The sequence below is a fragment of the Thamnophis sirtalis genome, unplaced genomic scaffold (assembly GCF_051295495.1).
Source record: "Thamnophis sirtalis isolate CommonGarterSnake01/CBP01778 unplaced genomic scaffold, rThaSir2_p1.2 scaffold_6, whole genome shotgun sequence".
In the NCBI taxonomy this organism is placed as follows: Eukaryota; Metazoa; Chordata; class Lepidosauria; order Squamata; family Natricidae; genus Thamnophis; species Thamnophis sirtalis.
The window spans coordinates 86,863,884-86,890,866 of record NW_028261386.1 but is presented as its reverse complement, the minus strand read 5'-3'; the positions used below and the strand labels follow the sequence as shown (position 1 = coordinate 86,890,866).

General features: G+C 41.1%; 1 protein-coding gene across 1 annotated transcript; it reads right to left on the bottom strand.

The window, feature by feature from the left end:
- Positions 1-5,749: 5,749 nt before the first annotated feature.
- NMBR (neuromedin B receptor) lies at positions 5,750-26,081 on the bottom strand. Its single transcript, XM_014058348.2, has 3 exons — positions 25,672-26,081; positions 9,459-9,807; positions 5,750-6,151 (listed from the first exon to the last, which is right to left on the bottom strand). Exons 1-3 carry the CDS (start codon positions 26,079-26,081, stop codon positions 5,750-5,752), a joined length of 1,161 nt encoding a protein of 386 aa, XP_013913823.1.
- Between the last annotated feature and the right edge of the window lie 902 nt (positions 26,082-26,983).

The window sequence follows — 26,983 nt, the reverse complement described above, 5'->3', positions numbered from 1 at the left end:
GATGCCACTATTACTTTTTACCCCCCTGGAATTTTAGCAGTAGATCCCAGAGCCAAAGCAATGATTAAACAATGTGTCACAGACACAGAATGCCAACTGGATCAAGCCAAGATTCCAACTTTTATTACCAATGAATCAAACAGATAATCTGATTTCCCTTTGACATACCAAATTTCCCTTCACCAAACAGTGAATTCCCTAAACACTGAAGGGTCATTACTCTGGCATGATTTCATGTCCTCCTCTCATTTTAAGGCTAATATAGGAATTCCTACATAAAATACAGGATTACAATTCCTTACCAGGAGAAAGAATGCCTCTCCAATTCTAGACAGACAGAAACAACAGAACATTATATTTCTCCAGTGTCTAGTACAGAGGCATTCATACTACTTTCATTTTAGCATTACTACATAAATACCCAGCGTGCACAGGAAGATTCTGCACCCTCCTGCTGTTTTCATATACCAACCCTATAACAACATACAAAGCTGCCAGATTCAGCCCAATAGCACTTCAAATTTGCCAGACAATGACATGTGGCATAAACTAGACTGATTGAACATATACTTCACAAAATTAAAGCACTCTATAATTTGCTATAGTTTTCTACATGGCAATTTTTATACTCCCCTACACTCATCTGATGTTCCTACCCCTTCATTTACATTCTTATAGACTTTTAGATATTACATTCTTTCTACCTTAACATCAGGTTTTCATTTTAAAAAGAAAAAATAAACCTGTGATGAATCTTTTTAATTGACTCGACTCCACTCTCCTTATACTGGTCTATGAAGATTTGATTCCATTTGATGTAGAGCAGGGGTGTTACATGCAAGGCCTGAGGGCCGGATCCAGCCAATGGGGTGCTTAGATCTGGCCCACAGGGCTGGCCTGGAAACAGCAAAGGACCAGCCCGTCCTGCCAGTGAAAACAGAGCTCCATGTTTGCTGGCAAAAGGCTAGCAAAACAAACTAAAAACAAAACAAAAGAAGAAATGTTTCCCCTTTTGTATTTGAGCATGCAAGAAGGAACAGGAAAGTAGAAAGGGAAAGAAGAAAGACAAAGAGAAGGAAAGATGGGAAGAGAGCAAGGAAGAAAAAATAAGGAAAGAGGAGAAGGAAGAAGAAAGGAGAAGGAAGAAGAAAGGAGAAGGAAGAGGAAAGGAAAAAGAAGAGAAGAAGAAAAGAGAGGAAAAGAGAAGAGAAGAGAAGAGAAGAGAAGAGAAGAGAAGAGAAGAGAAGAGAAGAGAAGAGAAGAGAAGAGAAGAAGGGAGGCTTTCAAGGAAGCCCTGCCTTAGCACTTGGCCAACATGAATAATGTTGAGCTGGCCACTCCTATCAAGGCCATGCCCACCTCCCAGTCCTCCAAGGTCAACAAAACATTGAGGTGGCCCTCAATGAAATTAAGTTTGACACCCCTGATGTAGAGGGAAAGAGAAAGCAGATTTGACAAAACTCTGTTTTCTCAGCAGTAAAGAAAAGCAAAGAGGGAAGGCAACGTTTGAAGAAGTTTGGACCTTTAAGTCTGCTTTCTGAGAGGAACATTATAAACCTCGAAAACCTGTGGATATATCAAAGATTTGCACATTATTCTAAATAGGACATACAGCACAATTCCATACATATTTACTCAGAAGTACATTTAGTTTGTCCAAATATTTTAGCTTAAGTATAAGTAACACATTTTGGATCAGAGCTTATGAGGTGATTTTTTAGCCATTTTGTTCAATCAGAGAAAAAGCCATGCGCGCTATATTTCATTTTAAGCATGTTTAATGATTGTTACATAGAACAATATCAAACTGTTATCGATCATCAATTCAAATTGATCCATATGGTGCACCATTTTTATTAAAACAACACTGGAGAAGATTTCACAGGAGTTAAAGACAATGACCAGTCACAGATTATCAAGCTACACAGCACATTGACTTTTAGGACCATTGATCTCCCAAAATAAAAGGAAGCAAAGGTTCAAAGATACTCTTTTTCTATCCACATAAGCAGCCATGGTCCTTTTCTACATGCTGAACAGAAAACAACAATAAAAGATAGCGAACTGAATCTCATTTCTTTCCATAAGCTCATCCTTTCTTGTCATAGTCCAGTGTTAGACCATTCTAATTGTTTTTAAAATTTTGTTTGCCTGTTTATTTTTATTGCTAAGGTTTCCTTTCTTATTCTATATAGAGTTTAGGAGAAGGACTGTCAGGGCCTGGGGCAGAGTTGAAAGAGGAATTAGCCTGGAGTCTCTACGTTTCCACAAAAGTTCTAAGTCATGCATAGGTGTGAGCAATAAATCAGTTTAATTAACATCTGACCTTGAACCTTCACACCTGATACAGACGAAGGTAAGAGGCAAAACACATATAGTCTTCATGCAAATGATACCACTTATGTGCTTAATTAGATGTTGGGAAGAAAGTCTGTAATTGCATGATTTACACAATGACTTCACCATAGATACTGTATGTTGTCATTTTGGCATTCTTGGGGTTTAGTGCCAACTCTGGTAATCTTATGACTGAGATAAAAATATAATCTCCCATACTTTGGGAATGGTGGAGGGACAGGGAGACTCACATGATTCTCCCTTTGCTCAGCATATGGATTTGGTGGTTGGATCATGATTGCCGGCACCAGAAATCATGACTGCTCATGATCTTCTCCAGGGATGGCAAACCCTATGACTTGAGTGTCAAAGGTGACATGCCACAATATTATGCCACCCAACAACTATTCTTAAAAGCACACCTTTTCCTGCACAATTTTCAGAGGGTATGAAGGCATGTGGGAATTAGGCATCCTCTTGTGCAGCCTCTGGACCCCCTGGAAGTGGTGTATGACAGGGCCTTGCTCAGACCTCTGGAGCCTCAAAACATCATGAAAGAGAAGGGTATGCTTTTGCAGTTTTTTTAGAAGCCACAGAGGCTGCAGAAGCCAATTCTTCAAAGCCGCTTCAAAAACAAAGACCTGTGTGACCTGGAGTTGCCTCAAGTAGTCCACAGGGGCCTGTCCCCAGAAAGAGAATACTGCCTGAAAGTAGCAATAGCAATAGCACTTAGACAGATATTCCCCTTCACAGTGCTTTACAGCACTGTGTACAGCACTCTCTAAGCAGTTTACAGAGTCAGTGTATTGCCCCCATCAATCTGGGTCTTCATTTTGCCGACCTCAGAAAGATGGAACACTGAGTCATGCTTGAGCTGATGAGGCTCGAACTCCCAGCAGTGGACAGAGTTAGTCTGCAATATTGCATCCTAACCACAGTGTCACCATCAGGGATGTGCAGTCACTAGAGGCAGGGGAGGTGAGGCCTCACCAGTCATGAGGAAAAGGAAAGAATTTTAAAGAATTTTTTAAAAATAATTAAAAGCCAAGGTAGTTCCTACCAGATTCTAAGTCACAGTGACTTGGAACAGTGCTTAGTGTTAACTATAGGAGGAGGCCAGAGAACTAGGGGCCTCTTTTGCATAAGGAATTTTTCGCCATTTAAGAGTTAACCAAGGGTAAAAAAGTGAAGAATTCCTTATGCAAATGAGGCATGTGTTCTCTCGCCTCCTGTAGAGGGCATTTTTATAGGTTTTTTAGAGTTCTCTGAGAGCAACTACCTCAGTCTCACTCAGAGCTCTGGCCTTCCATGAGGGCAGAGTTGAAATCCTCTCTGAAACAGCTGGAAAAGGTACGTGTGTGGGGAGTGGGGAGGAATTCAAAAAGTTTGATTGCATGCAGAACCCACGTTGCCTTTTCAAACACACACACACACACACAAAAACAGCTGGATAAAAGTATATAAGCCCAGCTTCACTGAAAAGGCAACGCAATTCACCTGCAATCAAAGGCTTTGATCGGAAGGCAGCAGAGGAAGGGGGGGATGGCAGAGGAGCTGCTTTCAACCCTTTGGAAAATATATCCAATCCAACTTCTCTGTTTGTGTTTGTTTGAGAGTGAGTGAGAGAGGGATCCAAGTTCTCTGTCTGCGTGTGTCTGTTTGAGAGAGGGGGAGGGAGGGAGAGAGGGAGAAAGGAGGGGGAGGGAGAAGAAAAAGAATGGGAAAACTTATTTTGCAAGGGGGAAAATGCTGTCGCTTTAAATTGGAACTGAGCATGCCTGGCTGTGGAATTCTGGGAGTTGAAGTCCACAAGTCTAAAAAGCTGCCTCACCAGCCATAAAACTCACCGCACGTCACTGGTCATCATGGATCCTAAGTAAGTGGCATGCAACAGATTTTGGGGATCACACATATGAGTTGACTGAAATTGTTTTTTAAAAAAGTAAATAATTGTTTCTCTTTTGTTTGGGAGTTCGGCAGTCAAGTTAAACCTTTTCTGAATTTTTGACACAACCCATCCCTGATATCATCTCTAGCATCAGATAAAGGCTAAATGAATGAATTAGATAATGAGCTTCTTTTTTCTCTACTTGTTTCCTAGCTCTGAATTATCTTCAAGCTGCTTTTACTACATTTGCGTTTCCCCATTTAGATGACACTTTGGAAGGAGAAAACTGGCTCTGGCAATCAGGTGCCCTGGCTCCATGCTGCCACCTATCAAAAAAAATTGCAAAGATTCCATATACAGCTTTTTAAAAAGGCTCAGTTTCTAGTTTTCTAAGATCCAAACATGGGACAGGCAGTAAAAACTTTACATGGGTAGCAGAATTAATGGATCTAAGGTTATCACTGATTTCCTTCTTTGTACAATGGGAATATATGATACAGATCTAAAAAAAAAAAAGATGAGCATTATTATCAGAGTTTGAACCTTGCACTTTTTCCACTGTCATTCTCAAGTTGTGAAACATGTCACAGACGTTGTGCTTAGCTTTCCTAGCTATAAAGCAAAGTCTTTTGATGTCAACAAAGTCTTGTTCAACCACAGGTTCATTATTTTGTGTTCTTTGTCTGCTGCTGCTTAGTCAAGTTGAATAACCTAGAGCTGAAAAGATGAAGTACAGAGTAAAAAGAAAAGATGAATATATAGGGTGTTTGCCCACTTTGTCAGTGTTGTTGTTCAGCCATGTCCAATTGTTCAGTCATGGACCATAGCATGCCAGACTCACCTCTTCTCCACTGTCTCCCAGAGTTTGCTCAAATTCATGTTCATTTCAGTGTTACTTAATTCCAACTATACGGTTCACAATATCTTGGTGTGCCATTTACACCTGGATGACCCTGATCCAGCTACAGTCATACTGCTTTGTAAACAGCTAATCAACCAACTCGGACAGTGCTTTTGCAAGCTCTTCTTCTTTAGGACTGTTATCCAATCTAAATAAAATCATTTGACAGGGAATAGCCAAATTAACATTTTTATTTTTACCAGGCTCATTGTTTAAGTTCAGCAGAGATGGCATAAGCAGAGTTGCCTTCCTGTGGGATGGAAAAACAAACTCTTGACAAGAGATGCCTGACTTTCAGAGTTATCTACGCACCTGGAAATCTAGACTAATTCCCTCCAAGTAGCAGCTGAGCATGTATGCCCTTTTCATACTTTATTTCAACTTTAGTTCAACTTTTTAAAGACAATAAGCTTGGAAGCATTTCTTCAGTTGAGAGTAAGTAAAGTATAATAGCCTTCATTTCTTACGACAGTGATAGAAAGATAATTAATAAATACTTATTCCCAGATCAGGATATGATATTCCTTATATTAGGATCTATTGGCTTTTTAAAGGAACTGAGGCCAGCCACAAGAAAGATAATTAAAATAATATCTTTTTGAGGTCAGACTTGCACTGGTTGATCACAATGACATCTCTTGTTTAGGGGTATGACCATTCAGCAGGGTTGTCATGGCAACAGTGTGCCTTGCATGGTTCTCTAATGAAGACATTCGAATGGCTGAAGAATTGTTCAGGTAGCTGGTAGGTCTTTGCTCAGGATGCCTCCTGCAGCAGCAAAGTTTGCTATTGAAGTGTCTCCGAAAACTCTCACTGAGGAAGTACAGGGCAAATGGGTTGACACATGAATTGCAGAAGCTCAGCACTCGAGCCAGCAAGGTAATAACCATGTGGCCGAGGGATGGATCAATCTTACGATAATTGAAAGACCGATACATGTATAGCACATGATTTGGCAGCCAACACACAGCAAACAGCCCAACAAAAACCAGTACAATCTTGGCCAGGCGTTTTCGAGTTTCCATCTAGAGTGAAGAAATAAACAGAGATTAACAATCTGAGGGCAGTGGAGCTGTCCCACAAAATAGCTGATCTGACTCTATGCTTTCTTTCAGTGTTCACAATACATTGTTCAAGGATGAGCATGAAAATTAATTTCCAATCAAGTCTTTTAATGACAATTATTCTGTGCATATTCTCGGATTAGATTAAATATACTATCACAGATAAGTCTGATGACATTTTAATTTTACCAATGACATCTGGGAAAAAAGGTGAGAAAGTTCACGTAGTTTGAGCAGCTCCCCTAGAGAAGGAAAGTGCAAGTTCTGCCAAGGCCTGTTTAATCAGGATTATTGACAACTGAACTTAATTGATTAAAATTCAGAAGAATGAAGACAGATGAGGATAAGGGATATTCTTTCCTGAGTCTGTCTTAATCAAGGATCGAACTGTCATTCACATTCTTATAGTGAATGATTCCATCATTCATTTTCACACTCATACAATATATTTTATCAAGAAAATAGAGCAGGCCAACTTTCTCCCAGCGTATTGGAACTACAGCTCCCAGCATTCCCTACTCAGTATAAGTGTTTATCTGGAGAATTCTGGAGCAACAATCCCACCATATCCAGAGGACGATCAATTGAAGAAAATTAATTTAGAGTAATGCAAACTAGGGGTGGGCTGCTGGGGGTTTGCAGGGGTTTGGGAGAACCTCTAGCTAAAATTCTGTGCAGTTTGGAGAACCCCCAAATCCCACTTCTGGCTGGCCCCACTCCACCCTTTCCATGAGTTCCCACCCCTTCCAGGAGTCTCCACATGACCCATTTTGGATGCAGGTAAGTGCAGGGTGTGCATGGAGGCTCGGGAGTGGGGTGAGCCTACTGGAAGTTCGCAAGGGCCTCCAGAGCCTGGAGAGGCCATTTTCGCCCTCCAAGAGGCTCGAGGAAAGCTTCTGGAGCCTCAGGAGGGTAAAAATGCCCCCCTACCCTGCTGTGGTGCAGGAGGCTGACTAGGCCATGTCCACCATGGCTGCAACCGGGCAGAGAGCCCCTTGCTAAAAATTTTGAAGCCAACCCCTGGTGCAAACCATTTCCCCATCTAATAATCCAACCTTCACAAAGCATGTGTCAATTTCAATTGCCAAAATAAATTATTCTGAAGCAATAATTCTCAAGGCTGAAGCTTTTAACAGCTGGACATAAATTATCTGTGGACCACAGGATTGTAATCTATTCCCAGTAATGCTTGGAGGGCTATTTAAACTGCTCTCTCATTCTGGCTAGAAACCAGGAGACCTGCTTTGGCACGAAAGCTGGTTGGGTGACTTTGGGTCAGTCACTCTCACCCCCACCCATCTCACAGGGTTGTTGTTGTGGGGAAAATAAGAGGATGACAAAGAACTAGATACCTTTGCTGCCTTCAGTTATTTCTAAAAATAATGAAAAGCAGAATTAAAGGATATTTAAAAAGGAATTTACAAAGTACTTCAGAATTAATACAGCAGTTAAAATTTAGCAACAAACCAGAAAAGAGAGAAGAATTAAGGAACATCAATTTTTAAAAAATCAATAACTATATACGAGCAAGAGATGGTGAATTTTAAATGTTAATAAAATTTCAGTAACTGGGGATTTATTTCAATCATTGCCCTTTAACTTTTGGAACATGTTGTATATGGTTCAAGCTAAGCGTTTAATCTTTGTTCAGGCATACAAAATTCCAATAACAGGTATTGGGTATAAAGTCTGGAGATGCATCAATATTCAATTAAAATCAGTTTTTTGCAGAAGATCCTTGTATTGATGCAAGCTGATTTAAGTCATTAAGTTATAGATCCTGCAACAAGTGAAATTTCTTGAGGCTACGGAAAACTAGAAGAAAAGCCTGCAGGGATCTGGTAGAACATCTGCTATACGGACATGCTAATGAAGTTGCAAAATGTGATCAGAATTCTGTCTTGTGGAGTTTTGTTTATTAACCACGAAATAAATGCAGTGTCAGGAACACTATTTTTCATAATAAGGGAGAGGCAGGGCTGATCGTTAGTTCTTTTAATTATTTGTCCTTGCCTGTTGATCTGTGAAAGACCTGAGCTTATACTTCATGCCTTCCTTTTCTTTCTGAAGTAGAAATGTACAGTGGACTGATTTCATTTGGAACTATTCTGCCTATGAGAGAGTTAGTTCTTTCTACTAGGACTAAAACTTGTTTTTCAAAAATCCACTGGTGTCAGGATTGGTGGTGTTGTTTTTTAAAAAGGTGTGTCCTGTTTCAGGAAAAAATTGAAATTTCCAATCCACCACTTGCCCTCCTATATAGTCATCATCATCATCTCTTTTAACGACTCCATAATCCCTTACAGGATGGAGTCTGGGCAACTGAATGGAGCTCTGTGTTTACTGGCCAGATGCCCTTTCTGTCACCATTGCGGAGTTATATTCAGCAGATATATTCTCAATGTGCCCAGAGAGAGAATATGTGGCTCTATCCAGGATCGAACTCACAGCCTCCTGATTGTAAGGTGACAGCTCCACCTCTGGGCCACTGCACCACTCGTGTCCTCCTATATAATGAAGGATTCTTTATTACCCATAGAATGGATTTGATTCAGACCGTACCACCTGAATTAAACAACAACTGGGAAACAGAAGTATGTGATGCATAGAAAGTCCTCAAGTTATAACTGTTTGTTTAGTGACCATTCAAAATCACAACACCACTGAAAAAGTGACTTATAACCAGTCCTCACACTTACAATCATTGTAGCATTCCCACTTAGGTTTATTGAAAAAAATATTAATTGTAATTGAATATACATTGTACAATGAACGTGAGGTATTTAGTTGTATTAGATGAAAAATCTGTGATTGTAAATGTAATTGAGAATATGGATGCAAAAACACTTGTAGCCAAATGACATGCTGTATGTAATGGATGAGATTTTTTATGTTGTTTTTTATGTTTAAAAATAAAAACAAATTGTAAAAACAAAATTGGGTGCTTGGCAACTGACATGAGTTTATGTCAGGTGGCAGCATCCCAGGGATATGTGATCACCGTAGGACCTTCCCAGCCAATTCAAGCAAGGTCAAGGAAGGAAACTGGATTCACTTAATGACCATGTGGTTCACTTAACAAATGCAGTGATTTTCCAAACAGCCATGGCTAAAAAGGTTTAAAATCAAACACGACTCATTTAACACCTAGCAATAGAAATTCTGCTTCCAATTGTGGCTGTGAAGTCAAGAACTACCTGTATACTAAACATACCATTTCATTTATCTTGTAGACTTTCTTAAAATCAATATTTTCTGGAAAACTTACCTGTTTTTTAGATTGTTCACTGTATTCTCCTGGCAGATTGTGTGCACTCTTAATTAATGTCTTTGCAATATGGTAGTAATAAATACTAATGATAGTGAGTGGGATAAGAAGGTATACCAAAAGTATCATCACCGAATGAATCTTTGGGTGCAGATCATCCTTCAAAGGATAGCGCATACACTCTGTGAAGCTGACATTATCTGCATCATTGATGTGTGCCACTTCAGAGAAAACGGCTTCGGGGACTGCTAGCAAGATGGAAATTATCCAGATGCCGATTGCTTTAATACATGTCCAGAGCACTGCATTGGGTGCTTGAATATCCATTGGATTTACAATGGCCTTGTACCTAAAATGTAGAAAGGAAAATGAATGTTATTGTTCAGACAATAGTAGTATATTGGGGTGGTTTTTTATTGTTGTTGTTGTTGAAAGAAACCAAGAGTCCCATGATTCTGAGGGAAATGTTAAGACAGAAAATATGCTACTGGGAGTTATTTGACTTTTGTTCAAGTGACTAAACAGAAATAATTTATTTAGAGAAGGAAGGAGGGAGGGAAAGCAAAAGGAAAGAAAGCACAAAATGTTTATTTGTTTTTTTTATAAAAAGTTATTATTATTTTTAAATATAAGCATTCCATCTTTTCTTAAACAGTGTGTCATCTGGGTACAAATATCTCTGTGCAATGACTATCAGAATTTACAATATCATTCATTACATTGATATTAATTCTCTAATCTTACAATTATAGTATATTAAACAGTTGAACATAGTAAACCTGTTCATTTTTCCCTCTTAGCATATCTTCTAATAAGAATATAATAATAACATTGAGCATTGTAATCTTCATAATCATAATACTAACAATTATCATATTGTTTACATCTCTATCTTAATATATTTTCTACTCTTATTTAATCTCCTTTTACTTTCAACTTCCAATAAATGTTTATTTGTATTAGGGTAGAGAAATATATAATGCAATTTTCTCTGATTTGGGGAGTTATATAATGTATTCCGCTACTTTTTAACATGGTTCAAAAATGTGTTGACATTACCCTATACAACTTGAAGGCTGATATGCCATAGTTTTCAACTCATATTTCTTACTTCCTGTCCATCCCTGCTTTAAGATATCAGATCAATTTTTGGCACTCTTTATCAATTAGGGATGTGGTGGCTCAGTGGCTAAGATGCTGAACTTGTCGATCAGAAAGGTCGGCAGTTCAGCGGTTGAAATCCCTAGAGCCATGTAACAGAGTGAGCTCCTGTTACTTGTCCCAACTTCTGCCAACCTAGCAGTTCGAAAGCGTGTAAAAATGTAAGTAGAAAAATAGGGACCACCTTAGTAGGAAGGTAACAGCATTCCATGCACCTTTGGCATTTAATCATGCTTGCTACATGACCACTGAGACATCTTCGGACAGTGAAATGGAGATGAGCACCACCCTCTAGAGTCAGGAATGACTAGTACATATGTGCCAGGGGAACTTTTACCTTTACCTTTTTATCAATTCTGGACAATGATAAAAATCCAAAGGCTTCTTTTAATTGTGCTATTATTACAAAAGCAATGAAAATGTCAGTGGACAAATAAGGAACTATACCTCAAGAAGGGAATGAATGCAATCACTTTCAAAACCTGCCTATGAGTGCCCAGAGGCAAATGACTGACTACACCATAACACTGGAGTAGACAATTCTTAGTTTGATATAAACTAATAAGGCATTCTTTGTTTCTTAGGTTTGGAGAGGGGGAAGCTTATAGTAGTTAATGCTTTGCTACTAAATCCAGGATAACAGTTCCTAAAATTGAATCAGCTATCTGGAGCTGAAATAAAACAAAACTGGAAAGAAGGATAGAGAACATTTCTGAAGCCCTTAGATTTGATCTTAAGTACAACTTGAGTCTTGCAAATAACTATTAGACTTTTATTGCCACAAACAAACAGATATCAACAAGTTCATTTATGCTCTGATTAGTTTTACAAAGGAACTGTTGATGTAACAAGATAAGAATTTCAACCTGTAACACTATCTATTCAAAGCATCTGTTTTCTCTATTGCTTTCTGGGGTTGGAGAGGGAGGACATTGTGAGATAGAAGGTATAGTCCAATGGTCAAATTGACAGCATTTATATCTACAGAAGATAATCCTAAATTATGACCATTTGTTTAGTGACCATTCAAAGTTACAACAGAACTGAAAAAAGGGACTTACAACCGGTCCTTGCATTTACAACCATCATAGCTCTCCTAGGGTCACATGATCATGATTTTGGATAACCTCACATTTATGACAATTGCAATGTCCTGCAGTCCCATGTGTCCTTCTTAGCCAACTTCTGACAAACCAAGTCAATGGGAAAACTGGGACAAGGTGGCAAGTCACAGAAACATAACGTCTCGCTTAACAACCGCATGACTTAATGAAGAACTTTCTGGTCCTTATTATGGTCCTAAGTCAAAGACTACCTGTACAATAGAAGTTTAATTAATTACATAAAATAAATTCAAGTAAGAATGGTTTCCTTGTATACAAAGCAAGGCAGATTAGATATTTGGAATGTAATTTTTAAGATTCAAATGGAAACTAACAACAATTACTAAAGTTTGATGCAAAGTTCAAATATCTAAAGGATGGCCTGTGACTAAAGATACAAACAAAAGAGAAGGAGTTGATGTAATTAACTTTTTTTTCACTGTGTTTTTTAAAAAATTCAGATGTAGCAATCTTGTTCTATAGGTATCTTGCTTTTTTATACTTTTTTAACAATAAAGGTAGTCCTTGACTTACTACTACAATTGAGCCCAAAATTCCAATTGCTTAAGCAAGACAGTTGTTGAGGGAGTTGCACATCATTTTACCTCCTTTTTTTGCTACAGTTGCTAAGCAAATCACTGAAAGCTGTTAAGTGAATCATGCAGTAGCTAAGCACATCTGGCTTCCTCCATTAACTTTGCTTGTCAGAAGCCAACTGGGAAAGTTACAAATGGTGATCACATGACCCCAGGACACTGTGCAAGTGTCAAAAGTACATGTCAGTTGCCAAGCACTCAAATTTTGATCAGGTGACCATGGGGAATGCTGCAACAGTCATGTGAGAAAATTGGCCATACGTCACTTTTTCAGGGCTGTTGTAAATTTGAATGGTCACTAAATAAGTGGCAGTGAACCAAGGACTACTTGTACATTTATACACCAAAATCCCAACCCCAGGTTTCACTCTTACATATCTGAAATAGTAATAAACACAATAATACTTATAAGCCTATGCAAAATACTAATTCCTCCCTGGCATTATTTTTTGACACTGTCTCACACTGATGGTAGAAAGAACTTTGACATTACAAAATATAACTTTTCCATAGATTTGGAGTTTTTCTAATTAGGAATGAACTCTTTTGCATTCAATAGGTCTTAGTACACAGAAAGCAAAGGAGAATTTCAAAAAGCGTTAAGTATTTTAAATTAAATCAGATTCTAAAACTAAATGTGTATTCTTAAGTGGGTGATAACATTCATTCGCTTTTCATTTGATATACATCCATTTCTTGCAATCCTGCCACGTCTCCTATAGTGTCCATAAAAAAAATCATTGCAGGAAGGACTAACCCCAGCTGATCTTTAAATTGGTCTCTAATGATATCCATTCTAGCTCCACATTACAGAGGCATAACCCCCACATGTGCATAGCTATACTTATATATATTCTTTTAGTTCCATCCTGTCAAATGTAATGAAAACTATCCATCTTCTGCTTTCAAGGAGCAAGTGCCTCTGAGCTTTCTGCAAACAGCTATGATTAATGGCATTCAGGAGTTTGAAGTGGAAAATGTGTTTCTTTTATTAACTACCTTGTTAACCAATAAACCTGGTGATTAGATTAGAAAAATTCCCTGAGTATAACTAAGTCCCTAGTAAATCCAAGCAGTTGGCTGCAGAGCACTGAAAAAGAAACCAAAATACAGGTTTACAGGAAAGATAACAGAGGTGGTATTCAGCCGGTTCGGACCAGTTCTAGCGAACTGGTAGCGGAAATTTTGAGTAGTTCAGAGAACTGGCAAATACTACCTCTATCTGGCCTGGCCCCTGCCTATCCTGCCCCTTCCAGGAATCCCCATTCACCCCATTTTGGCTCCCAGGTAAGTGCAGAGAGGCCCAAAACAGAGCACAGTGGTGCGGTGCGGACCCCCCCCCCCCAGCCTGTTTTTGTTCCCAAAAATGTAATCTTCCCCTACAATGCCCACTAAGCCATGCCCTCAGAACTGGTAGTAAACAATGTTGAATCCCACCACTGAGAGATACCCAGCTGATGACCATCCAAGGTTATTAGTATATGTGCAGCTGTATGTGGATTGCTCAGTTGGAGCAAGACAAGAGTGAATGGCACTCTGGAACAATAGATTTTATTTTAATGGTCCAAAGAGCCTGGATCACCAATAAGTAATTACACCTATACTGAAAATCACATGCTAATCATGTATGGCATACTATGTATTTGACTATTGCTAAGTCTGTGGTTTGTTTGCTTCTTTGTTTGTTTATTTATTCATATCAGAAGCAACACAATTAAAATAAGGCATACTATATAACATAAAATATAAAATACAAGTTTAAAATATCTACAAGTTAAACAAATCTTGCCCAGAAGCTAGCAACATTAATTATGATCTGTCACGCTACCAATAGATTCTCAGGTGTACATTGATCAGGACACAAAGGGCAGGTATACTAAAATTAGCTTATTTCTAGCATATCTTCAATATATAGGCTTAACCAGATCAAGATGAGGATCCTTAAGCTCTTTGGTCCTCTCCTGTGCTTCCTTCTGAATATCTTCTAACAAAAAGACTACAGTACATATTGTCAGCCAAGGGAGGCATAACATGCCTTGGCACTAATAGGAGCTTTCCTCTCATTATAATTAGGTCTGTCTGAGTCTTCAAAGCTAAATGCTGGCTGGTATCCAGGACGTAATCCTATCATCATATATCCAAAGAACCTATTACTGTTCCTGTTATTAACTACTGTGTTAACAAATAAGCATCAGATTAAGAAAAGGAAGACCATTCTGATGTCTTTCTGATGGACCAAACCGTATTTTCCAATGCCTTACTATCTGTAATGCGGGTTGTGGTTCAGTATTTAGAAAAACTGAAGAGGGGAGTGTTCAGATTCTGATTTAAACATTACATTTAGTGGTTTGCCACTATTTCTTAGCTTAATCTAACTCTTCTTGTTCATGAGAAGTGAAGAGGTTATACCTGCCCCAGACCATTTTCAATAAAGAAGAGGATAAAATAAATGCAATAAATTTTTCTCATCACAAATTTATGAAAACTTACCAGTACTTCCCTTTTTGTGCTTTCAAAGAGGAAAAGCAATCAAGGACGTAGTTTTGATCTTGTGTTCTCTCCCTCCATTACAACTTCCTGAATTGCATATGGATTTCACAGAAATGTATGATCAGGCAAGAGCTAAAATTCATACACTGCTTAAGTAAAAGCTATTAAAATCCCTCCACCTGAAAGTTTTCTTTTCATTCCTGGATGAACTATTGGCATTTTGTTTCTATGTTTCTTCAAATAGCCCATAATTAAGAATTAGTTTACAGATTCAAACCAATTTGCATAGTGAGCAGCAAAGACACATCATCCCTATGTTACACATTTACCAAGACTTCATTGTGATCCATAATAAATCCCCCATCTGTAGCAAGCAATGGTGCTTGCCAGTAGAAAATTGAGAAATATTTCAGGATTTCTCTAGCATTATGCCTCTGTGGGTATCATTTAAAAGATTTCATTTTGATAGAGTTGGTTGTAGTTGCAAGAATTTTCAGTGAACCAGGAATGAATGAAGGAAATGAGAAAGATATTCTGATAAGCAAGATCAATGGATACCTGATAGGCGATCACAGCCAGTGGCAAAAAAGATATATCCACATAGTTTACCCTTACAAAGCCAAATAATGGAAAAGTGATAAACATGATTACAGAAAGGGCTTATTTCCTATTTATCCAGCCAAAACTTTTGCTCTGCTTGAGTCATCCTCTCTAGTTTCTCTCCAGAGTCTAGTTATCAGAAAATGCAGTGAGAGATAAAAAAATTAAAGAGGGATGATTAAAGAAAATGTAAATTTAATATTGAAAAATGAAACTGGCTAGAGCTGCAAGCATACACATTTTATCTGGGTTCATTTTTCAGATGCAAGAAGTAACTATTTATTTATTTATTAGACTTATATACCGCTTCATAGGGCTTGAAGCCCTCTCTAAGCGGTTTACAGATTTTTAGCAAATTGAGTCAGCAAATTGCCCCCACAGTCTGGGTCCTCATTTCACCCAAGGATGGAAAGCTGAGTCAACCTTGAGCCGGTGAGATTTGAACTGCTGAACTGCAGATAATAGTCAGCTGAAGTGGCCTGCAGTACTGTTCCCTAACCACTGCGCCACCTTGGCTCTATAAATATGTAAAATACTACATTCTTTAGAAGAAATACTTTCTGGAAATAATTTTTTTACCTCCATATTTTAGTCAATCATTTCATATGGAAACAGCTTTCCAGTTTCATTTCCATTCTCAAACCTTTTGTATCCTGTACTGAAACACCTTCTGTAAAACATAATGTGAATTATATTTACTAAGATACAAACCCCTCTTCTCTGGCATATTCAAAATATTGATGGCAAATCTATTCAAGGGAGTATCACTGTGAAACCACAATGGGCACCACCCAGACTAAAGGAGAGTAAATTAGTCTATAAGGGAGGCTAATGTTTGTGGAAAGAAACAGAATTCAAGGGTTGTTGATCAATCAACCATACCTTCAAAAACAAAAGGCATTCAAAGACTGAAATCACTTCTAAATGACCAGTCATTCCATTACCAAAGTCATCATTTGGTCTCATCCTTTTTCTCATACTTAAAACAATGCAGGCCTTTAATAAGCTGATCTAAGATTGTAAGACAGCAAAATATAATAGAAATGGACATATTTACTTGTTTGAAGCTCTGCAACATTCAATTCCAATTTCACCTTTTTGGTTAGTTCTCATCAACTAGACAGAAATAACTGTTTCATCCAGTTATTCCCTTTCATGCCAAAATTCAAATCTCTTCAGCGCACACACACACACACACACACGAAAAGTGCTTACGCCTTTATGTGCCCACCAAAGTGACATATCCTTGACCTGATGGTTGTACATACAATTATATGTCATTCCACTGCTGGTAGAAGAACAGCATTTGAAAAATGGACTCAAGCACTTCTCACATAATTCACATCACCCTCAACTTCTGTGCTGACAGTCAGTGTTTGTCAGTGAAAGACTCCCATTAGCACAATATGATGTGACTAGAACAAGGCACAACTGGGACCATTTATACAATGATATGTGACAAGCAGAAACATCTGTTAATGTTTCTCAGTTCCTTTCAGGAGAAAATCTAAACCTAATCAATCCTAGGTCTACTTCCTTAATATACTCCTTAGTACAGTGATGGCGAACCTATGACACGCGTGTCAGTGCTGACACGCGTAGCCATTTGGGGTGACACGCACAAGATTTCATGCGATTCATCCTCGGCTCCTGCACGGCCGCCGAGGATGAAAGAATCTGTGCTGGAGGAACGGGGGGGGGCGCGGGACGTGTGATCTCCCCCGCCCACACTTACTTACTGTATCGCCGCCGCCCCTTTCTGAGCGCAGGGGCTGCTGGTAAGGCGTGCGTGCCGTGCGCACACACGTCATCAGCGCGGCGAGGGAGGACCCGCAGGAGAGGAGCGCGGGAACAGTGCGCGCCTCTCTCCAGTCAGGCCGGCACAGAGAGTCTACTCCTGGGACTGTCGGTTACGACCGCACCACAGCAGGGAACAGCGGATTGCCAATGGGAACTGTGAGCGCCATTAGCAGCAACTATAAATTGCACAAAATTATGTTTTTGTCGAAGTGACACACAATGCGAGTTATGCTCGATTTTTTGCCGATTTTTGACACACCACGCCAAAAAGGTTGGCCATCACTGCCTTAGTATATATTCTTAGTGCTTAAGGAATGCTTGCTGAAATCTGCCCAAAGGTGGTTTTTCAAGGGACAACTGGACTTTCTGGTTTTTCTTTAAAGATGTTTCCCTTCTCATCCAAGAAGCTTCTTCAGCTCTGACTGGATGGTGGGGAAATGGAATGGTTTATACTCCTTGCAGATAGCTGCTCATTTGCATTCTTTTAGCTGTCTGCAAGAAGTATAAATCCTTCCATCCCCCACCATCCAGTCAGACCTCAGACCTCAAGAAGCTTTTTTGGATGAGAAGCAAAACGTCATCAAAGAAAAACCAGAAAGTCCAGTTGCCTCTTGAAAAACCACCTTTAGGACAACCATGGATGGTTGAGAACCTCCATAGACATTTAGCTGAAATCTGGAAAAACCACAAAAAGAGAATAGAATCTCCTAGAAGAAGACAAACTCAGCTGGCTGGCTATCAAATGGAGTATTTTACAGCACACCACACTTGGTAAGATTCATCTAGAGCTATGTTGGGTAAGCTTTTAACAAACAAATCTCCTCCCAATGATTTTGTCAGAAGGAATTTAATGTTTACTAAAACTGCAGTTTTCAAGCTATATGAGACCATCTCTGGTGGTAATTTTCCAAAATCTGATGTTGGTTTGGTTTATTAGATTTATATGCCGCCCTTCTCCCAAGGACTCAAGGCAGTGTACAACATTAAAAGAAACACATAATACAAAAGTTAAAAAAATTAAATAGAATATCCCAAACAAACTCAATTAGAATTAACAATAACATTTTTTTTAAAAAAAATTTGAATTAAAATTAACAATGATCAATAATTTATTTTGTTTTGTTCAGGCCAGGCTGGCTTGCTGGAAAAGCCAACTTTTTAGGGCGTGTCGGAAGGACCGGAGGTCGGGGATTATATGAAGCTCCGGGGGCAGCTCATTCCAGAGGGAAGGCACTCCCACAGAGAAGGCTCTCCCCCTGGGGGTCGCTAGCCAACACTGTCTGGCCAACAGCACCCTGAGCAGGCCAACTCTGTGGGATCGCACTGGACAGTGGGAGGCTACTGGTGGCAGTAGGTGGTCTTGCAGGTATCCTAGGCCTAAGCCATGGAGAGCTTTAAAGGTCATAATTAGTACCTTGAATCGCACCCGGAAGACAACCAGCAACCAGTGCTGGACGCCGCCTAAGAGAGGTGTAACATGGGAGCACATAGGTGCCCCCATGATAACCCATGCAGCCACATTCTGGACCAGCTGAAGCCTCTGGGTGCTCTTCAAGGGCAGGCCCATGTAGACAGCATTACAGTAGTCCAGGCGAGAAAGGACATGAGTGACTGTTCACAGAGCATCCCGATCCAGGAAGGGGCTCAACTGACGTACCAGGCAAACCTAGTAAAAGGGCCCCCCTGGTCACGGCCATCAGGTGTTCTTCTAGACTAAGCCGCATATCCAGGAGGACACCCAGATTGCGGGCCCTCTCTGAGGGGGCTAGAATTTCTCCCCCTATCATCAAAGATGGAACAAGATGCACAAATCGGGATGACGGAAACCATAGCCACTCAGTCTTGGAGGGATTGAGCTTGAGCTTGTTCCTCCCCATCCAGATCCACACAGCCTCCAGGCATTGGGACATCACATTTGGGTGGTTTGGGGTAGAGATGAAAAGTTGGGTATCATCAGCATATTGATGATACCCCAAAACCACGGATGATATCACCCAGTGGTTTCATATATATGTTGAACAGGAGGGGTGAGAGAACCAATCCCTGGGGCACCCCACAAGTGACGTGCCTCGGGGTCGATCCCTGCCCTCCAGTCAACAAAAACTGTGACCGATCCAACAGGTAGGAGAAGAACCACCATAAAACGGTGCCCCCCACTCCCAACCCCCTGAGTCGTTGCAGCAGGATACTATGGTCGATGGTATCAAAAGCCGCTGTTTCTTTTCCTTTGTCTTTTTCCATTATCAATATTTCCAAAAACGCATTTTTCAGAGCATTTTTTAATGAAGGGAATGTTGTAGAAAGTGGTATCAACTGTGACCCGTCAAAACCGTGTTCCACAAAAGCGCGGTCGACGAAATCGCGTATGTGACGTCATCACAACGCGACAAAAAAGATCGAAAAATTGAAATAAAAATTAAATTACAGCAAGCCGATTCACATAAAGGTAAGGGTTAGGTTAAGGGTTAGGGTTAGGGTTAGGTTAAGGGTTAGGGTTAGGTTTAGAGCGTTGGCGTTACGTTTAGCGTTAGGTTAAGGGTTAGCGTTAGGTTTTTCGTTAGGTTAAGGGTTAGGTTTAGGGTTAGGTTTGGGGGGGTTAGGGTAAGGTTTTCGCTTTATTTTTACATTTTTCGATCTTTTTCGTTGCGCTGTGATGATGTCACATATGCGCTTTCGTCGACCGCGATTTTGTCATCCGCGGTTTTGTGGTGGAACCGGTATCAACAGCTTATCACATTGAATAAGGAATGCATAACTGTAGCTAATCTGGAGAAAGTCCAATGATGGAACTAAAAGTTTTTTTATTCGGCAGACATTTGGTTTCTTTATCTTTGAGTTCCTCACTGACATCTAGCATTCATATATCATGTCTCAACTAAATGAGGTCAAAAATCTATATTTAGTTTAGTCAACTTTTATTTAAACTTACTTAAAATTACTTTGGTATAAAATTATACCTTGTTTACTTTGTTTATGCAGTGACCTATTCTCTCTTAGGGATGCAGTGGCTCAGTGGCTAAGACACTGAGCTTGTCGAACAGAAAGGTCAGCAGTTCGGTGGTTTGAATCCCTAATGCCGCATAATGGAGTGAGCTCCCATTATTTGTCCCAGCTTCTGCCAACCTAGCAGTTTGAAAGTGTGTAAAAATGTAAGTAGAAAAAACGGCGGGAAGGTAACAGCGTTCCATGTGCCTTCAACATTTAGTCATGCTGGCCACAGTCATCTTCGGACAGCGCTGGCTCTTTGGCTTTGAAACAGAGATGAGCACCGTCCCCTAGAGTTGGGAACAACTAGCACATATGTGGGAGAGGAACCTTTACCTTTACTATTCTCTCTTATCCCATTTTAGTGAGTCCTAATCTTTGTGGGAAACGTTCCATCTCTTTTTAGATGCTATAGAACGTAACACAGCAAATAGGATCCTCCTTTTGAAAAAACTACTGCAGAATCAGATGTGGTCCTGTGAAGTCGCCATCTGTTACATAGCTAGTTAGGCTTGACTCCTGATGAATGCAGCTCATTCTCTTTTACATAATTTTTTTTTTTAGCTTACCTAAATTATTTTTTATGAAAAACATGTGAAGCAGGATCTTTCTAGCCAGAACAAAGGCTATGATGACTTAGTCAAAAAAAATATATCATATTTCAAACAATAAGGGATATTCTCTTTTTACATTCAAAGTAGTAATATTGCTCAGTCGTATTGTTTCAAAATTCTGGATTTCTCCATTATCCTTTATTTAGACCGTCGTCTTCAAAACTGAATCAAACCAGGATAAAAAAAGAAAGAGAAAAAGATGTTGGTAGCTCAAGTGAATATTTTGTTTCTTGAATCCATCTTTAAAATCCTTAAAAATTCTGATCAGTGTGACCAAAGGGAAAACCGAGTGTAATATAGGAGTATCAAACTCAAGGTCCAGGGGCTGGATCCATCCCCTAGGATGCTTAGATCTGGCCCACGGGGCTGCCCTAGAAACAGCAAAGAATCAGCCCCTGGTGCCTCTACCAACAAAAATAGATCTTGGCAGGGCCGCATGTGGTCCTCTCAGGCTCCATTTTCAGCTGCAACGGCCTCCTGCTGCCCTCTGTCAATGAAAACAAAGCTCAGGGGTGCATATGCCCTCCTGGGGTCCATATGTCCCCCTGGGGTCCATTTTTACTGGCAAAGGGTGGCAGGAGGCCTTCGCAGCTGAAAATGGAGCTCTAGAGCCTGATTTCCCTGGCAGAGCACATGGGCCATCACAGACCCCCCCGAGTTCGAGTGATGTAAGATGGCCACGCCCACCCTGGCTGCACCCCCCCAACCCCCCCCAAGGTCAAACACAACCCTGATTGAGTTTGACACGCCTGGTCTAATATAGGGAGGGAAACAGTCTGCAATGTTATCACTTTTCTTCTGATAAAAGAAACATTCCTGCATGAGCAGATAGCAAGTGGCCTGCAACCACTTGCATGCTGTTATCTGTTGTTGCATAGCTATATCAGTGTGCATATTAACCACTGACAATAAATCATTATTAGCACAACTGTATCTCTTTGCACATGCATGCAAATAGTAAATTTGGCAAAGAGGAGACCATCCTAAGACTGAGAAAGAGAGAGATAGGATTTTCTGTACAAAAAGATTCTGTACACTAGGAATTCACTGGGCTTATTTATCAGCATGCTTGCATTGGCTTACCCTATGAGGTAATTATGACACCAATCTTCATTTCTCACAAATAGAAATGAGTACTAGGACAAAACATCACATTATTAAAAAGCATTCCTGGTTTTTCCAAACAACTCTCCCCAAGTGGCTACTATGCCATTTATTGAGTGTCATTCAACTTGTCATTTTTTTCACATTGATGAAAACATGTGCATTTATGAATGAGTGTAAGTTTGCACCTATGTATTCTCAATATTACATCTGTTTCAAAGCCTAAGGCTTAGCTGGTTACAAGTTCCAATAATTTTCCAACAACTTGGGAGCTTTCAAAATATGTAACCTCAAAGATGTGGTTGTGTGATTTATCCTTGAGGTTGTGCTAGTCTCATGTGAAAATGTAGCATGCAATGAGATTGTAATCTCAGTTTAATTCTTTTTCAAAAGGAAAAACAAGTTAAGAGGACCAGTAATGATGGCAACTTTTTTTATTCCAACATCCTGTTATTATTTATCTATAGACATTTCAAGATAGACTATTAACTTGTCTGTTTCAGGAAGTTCATACAAGTGGCAACACACATTTTCTGAATAAAAACTATTGCCACCATTTTTTATTTCAACTGCAAATTGATAGATTTCAGTAAGGAAACAAGTAATGCCAGCACATTTTATCATCATTATGCAAGTTTGTCCATAGGGGGGAAAGACATATTCTTTTGCTGATGATTTTGGTCAGAATCCTCTAATCTTGATGTTAAATCATGACCTTTTTCTCCTCTATTTTTCCAACTTTGTATTAAAGTAAAGCAATCTTTAATCATATGTTGTTCTTTGTTCTCTGCTGCTTGATAGTTCCATAAATATTGTGTGGAAATTAATTTCTTCTCCTTAATTTCAACTTTCATTATGTTTACTTAGGAACATAATACATCTCCCAATTTAATACATTTGAAAAGATAAATATTTCTATGGTCTACATGAGAACAAAAACAGATGAGTAAATATTTTTATGGTTGTATAATTGACACTATAATGGAAGATAGTATACGCTGTAAAGATGCTTTATATTATCATATATTTGTTTATACATTATTGTATATTGGTATACATACACACACACACACACACACACACACACACAGATTATAATAATCATGATGTTTGTATGATAACACCTTGGACACCTAGAGAACACACTGCTCAACATACAAGTGGAATGTTTGATATAAAACAATAAGAATATTTCAAAAAAAAATAAAGAGACAAATATTTCTAAAGAAGAACATAAGATTTTTAAACTAATCATTTGTCTTATTCACATTTATGTCTACAAATGTGACCAGTTATAGGAGATCCCTTCTGAAAACTGCTCATGTGAAAAAGCCAAGGTTGCTCCTTCTTGTTCCCTGGAATTAGCATTTAGGGAAAAACTGCATCTAAAAAGAAACATTCAGTTCATCTATCACAGCTGATGGACTTTTTTTTTTTAACGAATTCCTCCAACCTCCCTTGTTAAGACTACTTAGGGCAGTGATGGGCAACCTTTTTGGCGTGGTGTGTCAAAAATCGGCAAAAAATCGAGCATAACTCGCGTTGTGTGTCACTTCGACAAAAACATAATTTTGCGCAATTTATAGTTTAAACTACAAAAATATATAATTGCAATATAATTGTATTTAATAAACCAAAAACAAATTATTTAACATAGCTGCTTAGTAACTTCTTTGTTCATCAGTCGATTTCGTATGTTGCCCTTGATATTATTATCAGTATCACTTACCAACGGTCCTGCTTAGCAACCAAAATGTTGGCTCAGAAACTCTGCCATTGAAGCGTGCAAGTCTTAAAGCTGTCAAGTTACAAGACCCTTGCACCCCTAACCCTTTAGGAAAAAAACCCCAGGGGTCTTCAAACCTGACAGCTTTAAGCCTTGTGGACTTCAACTCTTCAACTAAAAGAGAGACTGATAAATATTTAAAAAAATAAAACCAAAAAGCAGCTACTGCAGTGGCTTAGAATTTTACTCAATTACTGTTGAGCCCATGGAAAGTTCTGCAGCCCCAGGAGCAAAGGAAGGGGGACGGAGAGAGAGAGGGTGGCTGTTTGGGGTGCTTGAAACCACCTGGCCCTCCCCAAAGGAAACCCTCATTTGCAGGATGAGCCTCGACTGGCTCTGCCCAGCGGGGTTACCCCAAGCGCCATTGGGCAGCGACGGATGCTTATCCTTTTTCCTTCGGCTGCTTCAGCTGGGACTTCAGACACCCCAAGGGAGGGACTTTATCGGGCCTCCCCCTCCCCACCCTTTGAATGAAGGTGTGATATGGCTCCTCCATCCCTGCTCTTTAACCCAGCCAGAATTACAGGAGGGCTGCCCCCGTTCTGCTTTCCGGGGTGGATCTTAGCCGAGGGACACCAAGACCCCAGAATGGGTGGGGGTGGGGGAAGAGCTTCTTGACAGAGGCCACGATCGACTTTTGGAAGTTGTGTTTTCGTAAAATAAGATTAACCTTTGGATGTGTTTGTTCCGCTCGGCCAGCGGCGTTTTCTCCCACTTAATCCCGGCGGATCCTGATATCTGAGCTGGAAAACTGCAACCCCCCGGAAATGATGACGCCCCGCTGAGTAGCTGGGACTTGCAGAAAAAGGCTGCAGAGAGAGAAGCGTTCGATCCGTAATCCGTCTGTGGGGGGCGCTGGGGACAGGCCGGGCCCCTTCTTCCCACCTCTATCCCCCCCCACTCTTGAGGGACAAGCCCTTTCCCCTGTCCCAACGGTGGAATTTGAGGCTACCTCTGCTTTCCCTCTCCCTCCCTCAGTTGTGCAGCAGCGGCAGCGGCAGCTCTCAGCCTGGGCGGCAGCGTCACGCACGCTGTGGAAGGAGGGGGAGGAGGAGGGAACCAAAGAGAGCTTTTACCGAGTCTGCGCCCCACAGCCAGGACCGTCCTGGCGCCTCAAGCCGCGTTTCTTCCTGCAAAGCCCTTCTGGCGTCAAGCGGAACTCTCGGGTTGCCCGAAGGGCTTTGCAGGAAGAAACGCGGCTTGAGGCGCAAGGACAATCCTGGCTGTGGGGCGCAGACCCGGTAAAAGCCTCTCTTTGGTTGGTTCCCTCCTCCTCCTCCTTCCACAGCCTGTGTGACGCTGCCGCCCAGGCTGAGAGCTGCCGCTGAAACAAGTTTGGGGAGCATGTGCGTGTCACCCGAAATGGCTACGCGTGTCAGCACTGACACGCGTGTCATAGGTTCGCCATCACTGACTTAGGGTAATGTTAAGCCTATTTCTGTGTGTCCACAGAAGTCATTTGGTTCCCTCTGAAGTCATTAAAGAAAATAAATAGATGTACCCTCAGATGAGGATGGATCTCCTTATTTACTTGTGGGTGCGATTAGCATAGGATGAGCTAAGAGACTCCTGAAGGGACAGACTGACCTCTGGCAATCCAATCAGACAGGGTATCATTTTGAGCCTTCTCAGCTTGAAAGTCTGACAGTGTGGAGGGGAAAAAAGAGAGGGACCGATACCTTTCCAAACTTCTAATGAAGCAGAAGCTTCACCAAGGCTGGTTGCTGGAACATTTTTAATTCAATTAGTTATTCGTTCATTTAAATTTATTGGCGTCCCAACTCTAGCGGACTCTATTAAAAGTGGGAACTTTTAAGGGCATGAAAGGCAGCCAATGGCTGGCATGTGGGCCGGGAAGTTTGCAGTGTTTTTCCCCCTGCCGTTTAGGGATTGGTTTCTCCCCACCGAATTCGCTTCGCTCCGCCACCCGCCTTCCGTCTCTGGAGGACTTTCCTCGGTCGCTCCTGGACTCACCTGTCGGCGCTGAGGGCGGTGAGGGTGAAGACGGAAACGCCCACGGAGGTAAGCTGAATGGCCGGCAGCAGCTTGCAGCCCACCTCGCCGAAGATCCAGTCCTTCAGGAAGAAGCGGGAGGCGTCGACCGGGACGCAGGTAAGCAGCAGCAGCAGGTCTCCGGCGGCCAGGCTGGAGATGAAGATGTTGGGCACGCTCCGGGCGGCGCTCCGGGCGGCGAAGATCTTCAGCAACGTGAAGTTGCCCAGCAAGCCCACGGCCATGATGAGCAGGTAGAGCGAGGGGATCATGCAGCGGATGACGAATACCGCCCCAGCCTGAGGGGACGAGGTCCCCGGAGCAGCCACCTCGGTCTCGTTGCCCGCCACCGTCCCTTGGAGCCACGTGGACTCTGTCGACCTCGGTGGCATCGCGGAGACTCTCCTTCGACGGCCTTCTCCCAAGTCCTCGATCTAGAAGCCGGCAGTTTGGGGGTGCTCCTCCTCCGCCCCAACCAATATTTCTCTCCCCGAAGACCCCAAGAAGGAAACAAGTCTCGTCGGAGTCAAGCGTCCTCTTTACCTCCGAAGGAATGGGATGGACGAAGAGAAGCGAGACGCTGGCAGTTCTCTGTCTGAAAGGTTCTTGGGAAAGCTTTGGATGTCCGAGGGGCTGTTCCGTCTTCTGCAGAGTGTAGTGTTAGGACAAACCGCCTGGCTCGCAGCCCCTCTTCTTCTGTCTGGAGCGCGACTCTCTCCAGCCGAGTTCGCTTTGGCCTCCTTAGAGGGGGGCGCCTTTCCTTTAAAGGCGAGCGGGTCCGCCTCCACAAGGAGGAACAGTGCGCGAGAGGCACACCCGGGGCCCCGAGCTGAGGTAGGGTGGGGAAAGGGTTTTTCCCCCTCATCAAGATCCAGGAGAATGCCTGTATATATTCTTTGGTTTTTAGGGGTCCATTTCAAAGTCCTCCCTATGAACTGTAGGACTGACCTCTGTGTTTAATGACTCTGGCCGCAAACGGAGCGGCAGAGCAAGCAGAGACTGGTCTGAGGTTAGGGTCTTAATTTTTTTCCCCAATCCATACTTTTCGCAGTATATCATCATAGAACCCTGTATATCATCAGTTACAACCCTGATGGCTACTTTCACATAAAATGCCTGAGTAGGTTTAAACGTGATTAGGGTTTTAGTTGAGGCTTATGGGAACCCAGCCTAACAAATGGTTCAATGCGCAAACGGGGATAATGGAGATAAATTGGAACTGTCCGACACTTTGGTGCTGAAAAGCTCTCTGAAACTAATCTCTCTTTGTTTAGCTTCGGGGCAGAGTTTACAG